General features: G+C 33.2%; 1 protein-coding gene across 4 annotated transcripts in view; it reads left to right on the top strand.

Annotated features, from left to right (window-relative positions):
- Positions 1-14,373, top strand: part of LOC106670960 (carbonic anhydrase-related protein 10-like) — a 307,401-nt gene that overhangs the window by 251,563 nt on the left and 41,465 nt on the right. For 3 of the 4 annotated variants that reach the window (XM_024227731.1, XM_014401668.2, XM_024227736.1), the window contains 2 exons: positions 8,591-8,657; positions 8,808-8,968. In XM_024227731.1, the coding sequence (XP_024083499.1) occupies positions 8,591-8,657; positions 8,808-8,968 (228 nt within the window). The remainder of the gene's footprint in view (positions 1-8,590; positions 8,658-8,807; positions 8,969-14,373) is intronic. The other variant, XM_014401669.2, reaches the window with a different exon arrangement.

Below are 14,373 nucleotides of genomic sequence, written 5' to 3'. Positions count from 1 at the left end.
AATTTTCCCCCTCGCGATTGGACATTTCCTTATGTTCCCCTCTGGAATTTTATTACTTGGGTTGTTTTTTTTACCGCTCTTATTATTTACAGTAGGCAATAACGTGCTTTTTATTGTGGGTTTGGGCCTGTTTTATCGATATCCGGCCGACAGGTAAGGCTTGATTAAGTTAAAAAAAATTGAATTCATAAAATGTACTGGTACATTCTAAGGTAAAATCAAAGTGAATTATTTAAGAAAATAAAAAAACATTGAATAAATAATATTTTTTTGCCTTGTAATAAAACCCTGAATTTATGATTAATGAAGGTTGAGTACACACAGATAACTGTAAACAGAAATACAGATTATTAGAGTGTTTTGTTCAATTTAATTATAAGGCTAAGATAATCTACTGAAATCCAATGACCTTTGGAAGCGAACTAGTAATGCTCAGCCGTGAAATTTTGAAAGGCAGAACCGCATGATATTACGGCTCCTCAACGACGGATTTTCCGTAAAATGCTTAATATTGCTTTTCACTGAATTAATAGTTGTCTGCCTGCTGGTTGATCGCAAATCCAACAAAGGCGCGGACTCTATTTGCAGGGTTTACCTAGAAGAGGGTCAGGCCTTTATTGCTCACGGTTTGTCTCTTACTAAAGCCAACAATAAACCAGGCGTTGGATGAATATCGAACTGTGGACCCTCTCAGGTTCAAATTATAGAAACTGCAAATTATTCCGCGACAAATCAAACGTTTGAACTATTCGTGAAAACAGGTCGCGTAATGAGCTGTTGAAATACAATTAGGCGAAAATTCCATTACAAGATTTTTCTTTTCATTCTATGAACGAAATTTTTATATTTGTTTAACCATTGATACCAACTTCTACCGATTTTCTTTAGAGATTGTGCATTCTTAATACAATCCCATAGGAAAATTTTAGAAGATTAATATTTAAACATTTCGATTTATGTATTTGACTTAACATTTCTTTGTCGCTCGCAGCTTTTTTTGTAAAATAGTTTCATACACTTTTACCAAGTACATTAAAAACATAAAAAAATAAATTATAAAATTATAACTCATGACTTATAAACTTTAGAGTTAAATTCTAAACTTTTTTTTTTTTTTTTTTTTATTATTGGCCTTATGATCTTGCATATTAGCCATGGTACGAATTCTTTGTGTGTTCAAATGGGGGGTTATCGGGAAAAAAGGGCCAGAGGCGACGGTGGGAATCGAACCCACGACCGCGGCGTGAGAGTCTCTCATGCTAACCACTCGGCTACCGCGGTCCCCCAAATTCTAAACTCTATTAGATTTGGTCTATATGATGTGAAAACCTCTGGGAAAGTTGAAAATATGAATTTTTTCAATAGATAGTTGAATTTGGTTTATGTAGTTAATAAACTATTGGGAACAATCATATTTATCTACTAACTTTTACTTTCTCAATTCTTGAGACGTTAGACGTGTCTGTAAGCTTGCAAGGGGGGCTTAAGATAAGAGAGTGCTAAAAGAAAATAAAAACAATGAAATCTTCTACATATAAAAGTGGCGAACAAATCCTCCATCGAACGTCTAAAACTTTTCTAAAACCTTTCTGAAAAACTAGGTTATAAGGTGGCATCAATAAGAAATTCTCCTTACTCACCCACAAAAATCTTTCTTGAATGGAAGTAAACTTAAAGTAAAATGTTTTTTCAGTCTCTAGATTGGAACACTCTGGTTATTTTATCTATGTTGCTTCTTGCCAAAAGAAATTTGATAATATGATCATTGTATATCGAGTCAAACTTTTTATCGAATATTTTTTGTCAGGACACAAAGTTTGATGATACAAACACCTCCAAGGAACTTGAAAGTGGTAATAATTTTATAATAGTATTGAAACTGATTATTATGCTGTTATTGAACTATTAGGAACAATCTTTAGGCTTATATAAAGTTTTATCTCATTGTTCTGAGCATTTAGAAACAGTTGTAGGCCATATGAAGCAAGAATAAATAATTTAAATCCATTTGAATCGAGAACATTCTCATTTTACCCTTGAAACATATTGTTATGGAACTACACCATATGCATAAAACCCCCGTACACACCTAATTGTCTATGAAACACAAAACATCTTGAGATGTTGAGAATAAAAAGTAGAGGGGTTATAAAAGCAAATCATACCTTCTTAAAATCAAAGCGGATCAAATTTCACATTGAAAGCCAAAACCTATCGTAAACCTTTTTTGAAAGCTGTGAAACACCCCAGGTTAAACCAACTCTTACACACTTTTTCGAAATGAGAGATAAAATGTTAAAAAAAGCTTCTTATTCTTCTAACCAATATTTATTAATGATGGATTTGATTAAATTACTGAAAAATAAATTAGCCATTTTTTCTCTAAAGATGAAATTTTACTTTGAACCAACGTTTGAATCAAAATACCGACAGTCAAAAATGGTAGTCATTTCAACATAGCCCTTATTTTGTTGATAACTTTTAAGGACAATTATATTTATTTACAAAGTTTTACTTTTTTAATTCTTGAGATCCAGGAGTGCCTTTTGTCAGTGACCTTCCAATACGAAAAAAAAATTAAATCTCTTAATTTGGTCTGTTTGAATTAAGAGCATTCTCCTTTCACCTTGCAAATTTGTGCATAAAACATATTCTACATAAACCTTAATAATTAATGTAAACTATCCAGTAAATACAAGAAGACCATCCTGGTTTAGAATAAGAGTATTCAGAAAGATCTTAAACGTTTTTTAAACAGGCAAAGATATCCATAAAATTTATATTACAAAGCAAAGAAAGGAAATTATTTCTCAGCAATCTCCTAGGACACTTTAAACAACCTAAACGGATGTTTCGTGAGCCTGAACACGATATAAAAGTAACTGAAATAGAACAAGTCAAAAGTAGATTTCTATGATCTGAATGAGTTTTGACTCTTCCCAAATAATATTTCCATAATATGACCACTTCGATGAAATTACTGTATATATCGAGTTTCACTTTTGATCGAGTTTTTTCTTATAGCAAAGTTTGACTGAATGTCGTCGTGAAACACCTTTGTGAATTTTCAAATGTTCACTTTCCATGGTCGATTTTGCCGAGATTTTTATTCCTTATATTTATTGTTAGGATAATTCAGAGCCAGTGCAACTTTGAAGTTTTAAACGGCAACATATATTTTTTACCCAGGGTTTTAAAGAATTGTTTACATTGAAAAGTATTGCGCAATCCGATTTTTTTTTTTTTTTAGTATAACAGTACGAATTCTTGTGTGTTCCAATTGGGGGTTATCGGGAAAAAAGGGCCAGAGGCGACGGTGGGAATCGAACCCACGACCGCGGCGTGAGAGTCTCTCTTGCTAACCACTCGGCTACCGCGGTCCCCCAGATCCGATTTTAAATTTATCAAAGAATAACAAAGTTAGGTCACCGGATGTGTAAGATATATCTTAATTTTGTTTTTATAATTATTTTCAATAACTTTTGTTATTCGTCAAAATTATGTGGCCGGTTACTTGATGGGCCTTAACGGACCCACATCTCACATTGTGTGCACACGGGAGCGATTCGAAAATTGCTGTACCGCCAACTCACTGCACGACAAACAATCCCGCCAATTACAACGAAAATATCGTACATATCGACCTTTCGGCTCATTTTGACTACCTGATAAACATTTATTGAAGAATATTTAAAGTACATGGAGATAATTAAAAGTGGAAATTTAGCTCTAATGCTATTTATGTAATCTAAATGCAATAGGACCTGTTGTATAAGCAATACCAAAAAATTCATTGACAAAACAAAGAAAAAAATTAAGAACCAAATTGAAAATACCTATGAATTTCTTGGAATAATGTTGATAATTCTACTCTCAGTGGTCTTGTTAGAATATCCAGAGCAACAAACGTGCGTACACAATCTTAGGAAGACATCAACATCATTCCAAACGACTAACACCAAAACAGAAAATAAATATGTTCAGTAATAAAAACTTTATAATTTAAATTGTCGAAGTTTGACGGGTTATAAAAATTTCTGGCAATAAATATTTTAAAAAAAAGATAAACGTTAAAAACTAGATAAAAAATATTTAATAGATAGTTTTTGGATAACCTTATCTGTTCAAGAGAAATTTGTCATCAGTAAAAAACAATATCTAAAATAAAAAATTAATATGTACAACCCTTTTCCAATCTAAAACAATTCGGAATTACTGCTTGGGGTAGATATAGATAAATTGTTCAGCCAGTTTATATCCTACAAAAGAGATGACTGAAAATGCAAAAAAATATCAGATATACATTGAAATATTATTTGAGGAAATAGGACATTTTTAAGAGGGTATTTCATCTACTTGCAGCTGTTCTTTTTTTCTTATTATTTTCATAAATTTTCGCCAAAGCTTTAAAGATGATTTAGCCGAGAAAAAACAACACAATTTTGCAGTTATTGTACATAATATATTTTATTTACAATTGTATGATTTTAAAATAACTATTTTAAAAATTAAATTTTTTATCGTTCAATATTCCGTTTTCAAAATGTTAAATCATACATTTAGTTAAAATAAGATATGTAAAAATAATAATAAATAACCTCAGGGTGCCGGCTTTTTAAAAAAAAGTCCGTTTGTAAATATGTCTGATTCGAATGCAAGGTCGCAGGATTCGAACCCGAGGCCTTTACTTTACAGTGATGAGCGCTGGTCAACGCCTAAACCGTTGCAGCCACCGACCTTAATAAAATTTTATTAAAAAGTTTTAATCACGTTAATTATATAATATTAAAAATATATAGACAGACATAGTTATCGTTTCCCTAAATCTTATTCTGCCTATTTTTACAAGTTATGTTTGTCAAACTAATTAGCAATGACAACTTCGTAAACAAACAAACAAGATGCAGTTTACTTTTAGTTGACAGATAACCACCCTGGTATTTATATTGTGTACTTACAAGTTTACATATTTTGTATCAGTATTCTAATAATATCATTTTTGAATTATGTTCTCCCATATAAGCATGTGTAGACTCAAATCTAAAATAACATAGGCCTAAAGTATATTTCGGTATCATTTTCCCTAAATGTTTTTGAATGATTACAACTATCCTTTTTCTTATTACAACACGAATCGTAAATTTTTGGCAATAACGTAAAGTTTGAAAACATTTTACTCGTGCATTTAATACAAACAAATTTTTTTCACTGCCTTGGGTATTTTTTAAAAATTTGCTCATTAAAATTATTTTGCTTATTATTGTTCTAAAAAAATGACAAAAGAGTCAAACAAGATGTATAAGATAGATCATATCGTTTCAATATGATCTAAATGTTTAAAATACTCCTATTCAGCAGAAGCGATTTTCTGTTTGAAATAGAATTTCTCTTGTTGCCAGCCAATTTAAGCCCAAAAACCATTAAACCCCGATTCCGTTGCAGCAGGTTTTAGTTTAGAAGGACGTTTTCGACATAAGAACGACGAGAGTACGAAAAGCTTTCTCTAACTCGGAATCTCGTTGGGCCAGTTTTATTATGTTGAAATATATTTGTTTAATAAAAAAAAATTAAAAATTTATTTTTCTGGACCGAAAAATGTTCCTTAAGGAGAAATTTGGTTCCTAAAGAAAGTTTGTAAAATCGGTCACCCTGCATACTAAACCCACAATGCTTGTGAATGTTGCAGAAGTGTTGGTCTGGCATGCGTTTAGGGCAGAATTATAAGCTATAATTAATTAATCAGTCAACTAAATGATAAAATAGTTCTTTATAAAAACGTAATACAAAAATTATTAGGGAAAAAAATATGAAAACTTAAGGATTAATATTAAATCGGGCTACGTCTTCATTATCTGGACGTACTGAAAATTTTTTCGGTAGATTCCTATCGTTTTCTTCTTCCATTTAACCCTTTCTTTGACTAATAATGTTTCCAGCCTACTTATTTTAATAAGATGTAGAGCTCTTTGATTACCAAACCGAATAGGAATTTTCTATCAATTTATTACTATTACACCCCGTATCAACAATAGTAGCACTCAGTAGTGTGTCACTGAAAAATAATACAGTAACAAACATAGTCTACAAGTAGGCTTTAATCGTTTACTAACTATTGTGGATAAGTTTGTTACGAAAGTTAGGCCGAGATTTTCGGAAATATCCAAACTGTGTACTTAACGTTTCGCAGACCTCAAAGAAATCTAATAACAATCTAAAAACACTTACGATAACTATTATTTTTTATTGATTAATTAATTCACACATTTGTACAACTGATCGTGTAACAATAAAAATGTATTTCCTATCCATTGTATCTTCATGTTCTTCTTGTTATGGTTATTTCCAAATAATTTTGCTAGAATTGGAATAAGTCTGTTTAAATTACACGATCTAAGATTGTTTTCAATCGAATTATGGTTAAATGCAGTTGGATTTGGTACAATTGATTTTCGATCGATGTACAATCTCCCTATATTAAAAGTTTTCAAAACAATAAATTGTTTACTTTCTTATTACTGTATTATATTATGAAAAGTTATACTTTTTCTTTAGTACTGAAACGTCGAGAGGAAATTTATGAGATAACTCTTTTACCAATGCATTCAAGGTTTCTATTTCTTGGATTATTTGCGACAAGGGTGAAGAAAGTTTTCTGTATGAAATTTTCGATTTGGTTGCTGAGTAATCGAAAAACAGTTCAAAGTACGGATTACACGTTCTAACGATGGATTTAGCAAGATTGAGGAGAAATCCTTGATAAATGAAAAGCCGACATTGTATGATAAAACATCCTTGCAATGTAAGAAAAGCGGTTGAGCAAATATAAATATCGTTTCTGTAAACGGCAGATCTGTCAGTATTTACATAATCAAGAAAATTAAATTAAATGTTCAACATTTTTCAGGAAACGATGTCAGGCTTGCATTCTTCAATAAATGTGGAACATTTATTTTCATTTTTTGAATTTTTTTTTTCGTATGTTCAATTTTTACCAAAGAGTTGTTTCTGTTTGCTTTTTATATTATTTACATTATAATGTAATAGAAATTTCAAAATCTAAATGCCTATTTTTTAAACTCTTTGTAACAGAAAAATAAATTTAATAAATTAACAAAAATAAATTACTGTTGGGTTTTCGATAACCTTATCTGTTCATGAGAAATTCAGTCGGGCGATCTGTAACAAATTAACATCTAAGCTAAAAAAATTAGTACACAACCGATTGCCAATCAGTATTGCAATTTGGAATTACAGCTTGAGGGTACGGTTAGACATATTGTTCAGCCAGTTTATATCCTACAAAAGAGACAATTAAAAAAATCAGATATACAAGTAAATATTATTAGAAGAAATAGGATATTTTTTAAGAGGGTATTTCAACGTCGAGGTTGTTTGAACCTTCGGGGCACCGGTGCTTTAAAAAAAAATCATTTGTAATTATGACGGATTTGAATGCAGGGCCGCTGGAATCGAACCCGGAACCTTTACCTTACAGTGTTAAGCGCCGTGTAAACGCCTAAACGTTGCAGCCGACCTCCCTCCAAAAAATGCAGTTTGTAGCATATGTAAAATCTAGGTGAAAAATTTATGTATATAACTATACACAGAAAACGGTAAATTACTTCAAAACATATGTGTTACAAGAGGAATTGGAAGTAGAATGAAATTACCGACGATAAAAAATATATAAGTCGAAATTCTATATGGCCTTATCCAAAACCTAAATTTAAATATTTATAGAAAAAAATGATAAGAAAAATCCGTAGTAAACTGTTTCAATACGATTTAATTAATTTAACAACTTCACTACTCATACACACACCTATAATAGTAAAATTTAAAAAGTATAATATAAAAAATAATCACAATTAATTTAGGTTTTTAGTTGAGATAAAAAAGTCAATGACACGAGCGGGATTCGAACCCCACGATATTCGGCTTGATACGCCGCTGCTCTACCGCTTGAGCTATCGTGACCTTGATCCACTTGGACACCAAATTCCCATCTCAACCCCACCTTTTGAATTTTCCCTCCTTTTTGCCATAATTCAAAAGGTGTGTTCGTGCTATTGACTTTTTTATCTCAACAAAAAACCTTAATTAATTTTAATATATTACTTGGTCAAGCGGACCACGAAATTAGTGAATTTAAATTAAAAAAAATTATTAACAATATAACAAAAATTAATAAAAATATATGTACACATTAGCCACACCACTCCATGCAAGGATGGTCCAAACTAAAAATAAACATGGAATAAAAAAAAGTAAAAAAAATCATAAATATGTCAATATATTGTACAAAATTATGGAAAATAAATCAATCTTTTCTTAATCTTAAAAAAGACATCCTGTATAATAAACTTATATTTTAGTCAAGTTTGTTGATAAAGTTGAAAGGTTGGAAAAAACACTTTATTTTGCTTGCCATTTCTTTTCTATTTGACTTGGTATATTTTATAATTGTAATATATATACACAAATTAATGATTTATTGGATACGATTTTCAACATTTACATGTATATATTCTAGTTTTTGTAATTTGTTATATCAGTGAAAATATAGTAATTTCAGATATTTATCTTTCAGTTGGGGGATTTGTCTAATCCAGAGCTTAGGATACTAACAGACAATCTGGATAAAATCCGCTATGCTGGTAAGCCATTTCAATTAAATTGAAAAATAACGCAAGAAACGACCGGCATTCGATTTTGAACTTTTCCGTTTTTCTTTTCTAAAACTTGAATATAAAATCGGATGCCGGCCGGGGCTAAAGCTGTTGTCTATTTGAGTTGTTTCTGCTCTGGTGTAGGCGAAGAGGTAGAAGTGCGTCGGCTGTCAGTTATGGGCCTGCTACCCGACACAGAGTACTACATGACGTACGACGGCAGTACGACGATGCCACCGTGCCACGAGACGCTGACGTGGGTCATACTAAACAAACCAATTTACATCACCAAGCAGCAGGTAAATTTCTTTATATCGTTCTTACAGTTATTAAAAGTTGCTAGAATAGCTCGGAGAATTTTAAAAGAAAAAATTGAAAAGTCAAAAATAAATTTGTTTGCAGTACATTGAATACATTATTCTGAAAAAAATTAAATGGTAATGTAGAAAATAATGTAAAATGAACAGCGTGCTTTCAGTATGTTTACCTTGCCTTGAGATCAGAAGTTGTGAGCTCACAAATAGTTTTATACCTCAGAAAAATAAACAAAAAACATATTTATACAAATTAGTATTAGCAGTACACATTCAATTCATTTTACTACGGACATTTTATGTAATTTTTTAAATAATTATTTTAGAGTGAATATTATATTTGTATGTTACTTTCGAAACTTTTTCTTCTTTAATTATATGTTTAAGAAATTAAGTTAACACACATACTAACTCATTTGTCTAACAATGCTAATAAATATATTCATTCAATCCGATTAATAACGACCTGCATTGTATTTGCTATAAATCTTTGAAATAATAAAAAAATTAATTTGTAATTATTCATAAATTATAATTATTGTATATGAATAATATTTCAAAAATTTAGGCGGCTTGAATATTACTCGGGTTTGACCTATATTTAAAAAAAAAATTAAATAAAGCAAAACCTAACATGGTGATTCCTTTATACGATTATAAATGGTGGAATTTGGAATTAAGCTTGGACTAAAAATATACAAATATTAGCAGACGCGAACGTTTCTTGAAGTTTTTATTTAAGTCCAGGACATCGAAATGTGTTTTGTTTTTGCCAGATAGTAAATTATGGTATATTTTTTAATTTATGAGTTGTGGTAAAATTGATAATGGTAGTGCAAAGTGATCGCGCTAATATTTTCATTTGTGAGATTAGCTTAAACAAACATTTGAAGGCGGGAAATTGAGCAGGCCATTAATAATTCTTTTTATGCGAGGAAAAATCTGTTTGAACAGTAGAAAAGCATTTAGAAGATTGTAGTTATTAATTGTATGACAAAAGGATTTTTTCAAAAAGCAACCTGAGAGCGGTATAAACAATCGACGGGATGAGTCACGGACATTGTTCGACTTCGCAAGCGAGGACCGAGCATTGGAACGAAGGCAAACATTGAACGGTTCTTTTGTTCCCCGAAACCTCCGCCTGCCATAAATCACACGGGGTTTTCTTTAATTAACCTGAAAACGGGGCGGAAATCGGGAAAACAATCGTACAATACCGACGTCGCGGTTACGGGCGTGCGGCCCTCCGCAAAGCGACGTGGCCGATCATGAACGATGACGGTCATGACGAACGTGATTAATGCTGTCGAGATCCGTTGTCCTCGGGGAAACAAATTGATGGAACTCAGCTGCGACAACAGGTATTAGGGGGCCATGACTCCCATTTTGACAGACCGTGATTGAAACAGGAACGTAAGGTCACAATAGAAAATTGAAAAGCATTGTTTGCAGGCTGGGTGCTGCCTTCAGTTTTTGAGTCTAATTCAGGCCCAATAGTTAGAAGAAAAAAAAGCCTCAATATGTCAATGGAGAAATTTTTCTAAACACGATGTGGCTGGAAGCCTTGGTTCAATCGAACCCATCACTAAATTCAAAGAAAAACATATACTACCGTCCAGTGTAAAAAAAACTGCTGTCTTAGAATTATTGTTTTATTGTATTAAGATATGACGAATAACAAAAACAATCGTACTTATTCTGTTGTTACCTTGTTGCTGAATTCCCTCCGATGGTAGTAATGCGTCTACCTGCTAGAATTATTTTATGTGGTCTGGAGAGTAAGACAGGGTTGGTTTGAGATCGTCAAGTCTCTTACAGAATGCCTTTTGAGGACGGGTATCTTGTTGAAAAGGAAATTCTAATTCCATCAGTTATAAAATGTCGACCAATGTAAATATAAATATAAATCTTGCAGAATTTAATGAACGATAGAAAGAGAAAATACTTTACTCTGGGAAGAGGGTTCTCTAAGATTAACAATAATGCTACATTTTTTTAAAACAAATTTAAACGAATTAACGAAGGTTTGACGTTATCATAGAGTGAAATAAATCATATTATAAATAGATAACAAATAGAAATAATGATTATTTAGAGATTGTGAGATGTGGTCTTGTGAGACTTAGATTTTAGAAAAACATTTTCTTTATCGTGCCAACTTTCGATCTTTATTGAGATCATCTTCAGGGACTGGGATTTAAAAACATTGTTTAAAATTTACAAATACATGTAGCATGTGAAAAAAGAATTTATACAATGCAAGAAATTTTAGATTCAATCAAAGTATTTGTACTCACTCAAAGTGTTTGTTTTCTGTGTAGATAAATAGAAATAATAGTAGAAATAATAAGAATTTAGAGAAAAAATATATAAGAATTCCCTACCGTGTGCGACCATAATCACATAATCTCAATTTAAAAGTAGCGAAAAGGAAGGAAAAACCTTTTTTATGTGGCAAAAAGATCTATTAATATTTATATGAGCACTCTCAACGAGAAGAATAACACATCTACACGGAAAACAAACACTTTGAGCCCTGAAGGTGATTTCAATAAAGATCGAAAGGTTGGCAGGATAAAGAAAATGTTTTTTCTAAAATCTATGTCACTCCAGACCTCACCTCACGATCTCCAAATAATCATTAACTAACAGTCACTAAACACCACATATTTCTATTAATATTGTTGGATGTTTTTTAATGGAGAAAGATGAAGAGCTGGTAGAGGAGGAATTTAAAATATTTAATGAACATGGTACAGTTGTATAGTCTTTGATATTTCTGATCCACCTACCATTATGTATGGTTTGTCAAACATTTCGTTTTAATCAGTACTGGTTTGCCGAAGATTGCTCAAAGACATGACCATTGAATACAACGAGCTTTATCAATCCGTGATAACTGTTTAATTAAATTATATACTATTATTTCTTCCAAGAAAAAATAAATGCCAAGTGAAGGCACGTTTATTGAAACCGCTCTATTTTGGGCTCATTTTCAATTCTGCTAAATAATATTTCTTGACGCGAACGACCCGCTCAAAAGTTACCCATCGGGGCTACAGTTAGAAATTTACTGAGTCGTACATGAAATCTTGTTGGTCATCCACGGCCACAGCTGCATCGAACTGTTTTCGAAGATAACACTATCTCGAGACGTAGAGCAAAGCAGCAAGCATCGAAAGATCTAACTACATACATGTATAACTCATATAAGAAAATTTGCAGATTTTCTGACAACTGGTTTCAAGTAGTTGTCCATATGGCTGATACTTCCTATTTGGACGTTTTCCATCATCAAGATATTCTCGTTGGATACCATAGACTGTACGATGTTGATGAGTTAAATTAATTGACTGCATTATTTGTTCGTGGTTATTTTATTATGTTCTCCTGTTGTGTACCTGTAGACAGCTGTAGGACACCGATGAGTCCTAATTCATCGACATTCTTATAAGACCCGGATATGTTGTATATTACGTTGTATTACTTCAAAGGTTTTGCGTCTTTTTGAGATTTCTTTTGCCTTTTTGAAGAATCGGCGCAGTTTTGACTGACTGACCATTCTTGTTAAAATCCTTGTGAAGAAACCAGTAAAGTTCTTAGTCTCTTCTTTCAATCTGTATTTTATGTAATCTTACCAAAATATTTTTGAATTGCTCTCGTATGGTTGATACCTCAATCTCTTACCCTATATTCTAAATTCTTTTACAGTATAATTACTATGCTGCTGAATAGATGGAATACTTACAATTGAATGATTTAGCAATCACTTCCTTATCACCCTCAAACCTGTCCAGGTGCGTTTTATTGATTCGTACATGTTACCTTTTATTTTATCACAATTGTTTATAACGACAACATTGATTTCATTCATGCATTTTCATTTGTGTTTACAAGTGATTCAGTAAGGTAGACATGTGCTCCGTTTCCATTCCGTCAAATTTCAATTAGCGAAGTTATACCAAGCTACTCGCGAGTCGAACAATAACTAATCCATCTGCTGACAACAAATTCAAATTTGTTCTATTCCAAAATAGAGCGTCGGCATACCGTATTGATTAATCCCCTGCGGAACAAATTACTTCAAGTTTAGCCTACGAGATTGGCTCAGACGAGAAATTAGTCAGTGGCTGATCTCGTTTCACCTGGTAATATTTCAGGGCCGAGATAGACCAAAGACTTGGAAGGTGTGCTCGTCGTTTCCTCATCTTTCTCATCCTCAGCAGTTGGAATTACCGATCGGGCCATAATCCATATTAATTTCAAATTGGAGGAACAACCCCCGAGTTAATCAGGGCCGGAATGCATCGACGCCACTCCTCATGTAATTACTTTTCCGATGTCCCTTGCCCTATACAGAATTTATTTACACCCTGGAACAAGTGAATAAAAAACCGATTACATAATACATACAGAATTTACAAACAAATTAAGAAATGCTTTGTTTTTATGTCCATGATCTACGTTCATTAATTATTTTACTCTTTACCAAGAAGCCTAGTTGGATCAGAAAATAATGATGTACCTGTAACACAATAAAATAATATAAAAATAAATGAATATCTTTCAAAAAGAAACCTTACATTCGAAATATAACCCTACCAAACACGTTGTGTATAGATTAATTCCAGTGTCTCCCAAGGAGTCCGTCCTAGGCCCCCTTTACACTCAATTTATTTTCAAAAATCGCAAACCATTTCGATAATAATTGCACGCTGTTTCTTTACAGGACATACGTTCCCAAATATTCTATCGTCCTTAAAAGGACAATCTTTATCGTTCGTACTTAGCACGTGGCCTTACGGAACCTTTTGATTCTCAAGGTGAGAGATGACGCACCTTCGCTCGCGACTGGATGGGTCTTACAGCCGCAAGCGTTGGCGGAGAAGCCGTCCCAGCCCCGAGGGGCCGTGACGAACCTCACGCACCGCTTGCCCACTCCGAGTGATCGGGGTCTTCACTGTGCATCAGACCGGATGCCGCGCGTTAAGGGCTACCCACAGTGGCTTAAATGCATCAGCCTGGTCTCCCACGCACTCCCTTGATAAAGAAGGCTACTCTATCTCCCAGAGTATTGGGGCTCCTCCAGCGAAGAACTTCCGGATCTGCTCCGGCCGCGGTTTTGTTTAAAGTGGAATTGCTAACTACCCCCTAGAAGAGACTGCCTTCGGTAAAGAAAGCCAATGCAGGCACCACCGACCACTATCTGGTCCCATCCACAGTCGTCACATCAGTAGTCTCAGCGTCCTCAACGCTATATGCTTGGACGGTCCGTCCCTTCGTATCCCGTGACGCCGGGGGTTGTAACGAAGGTCATACGCAAGTTTGTAGGCGGAGATCGGAGACAGAAAAACAGCCTCTTCTCTAATTTCCCGCCAGGAACTTCGCCA

Source organism: Cimex lectularius, unplaced genomic scaffold, assembly GCF_000648675.2.
Source record: "Cimex lectularius strain Harlan isolate CLEC.00 unplaced genomic scaffold, Clec_2.1 scaffold38, whole genome shotgun sequence".
Taxonomy (NCBI): Eukaryota; Metazoa; Arthropoda; class Insecta; order Hemiptera; family Cimicidae; genus Cimex; species Cimex lectularius.
This window is presented reverse-complemented; position numbering and strand designations above follow the sequence as displayed.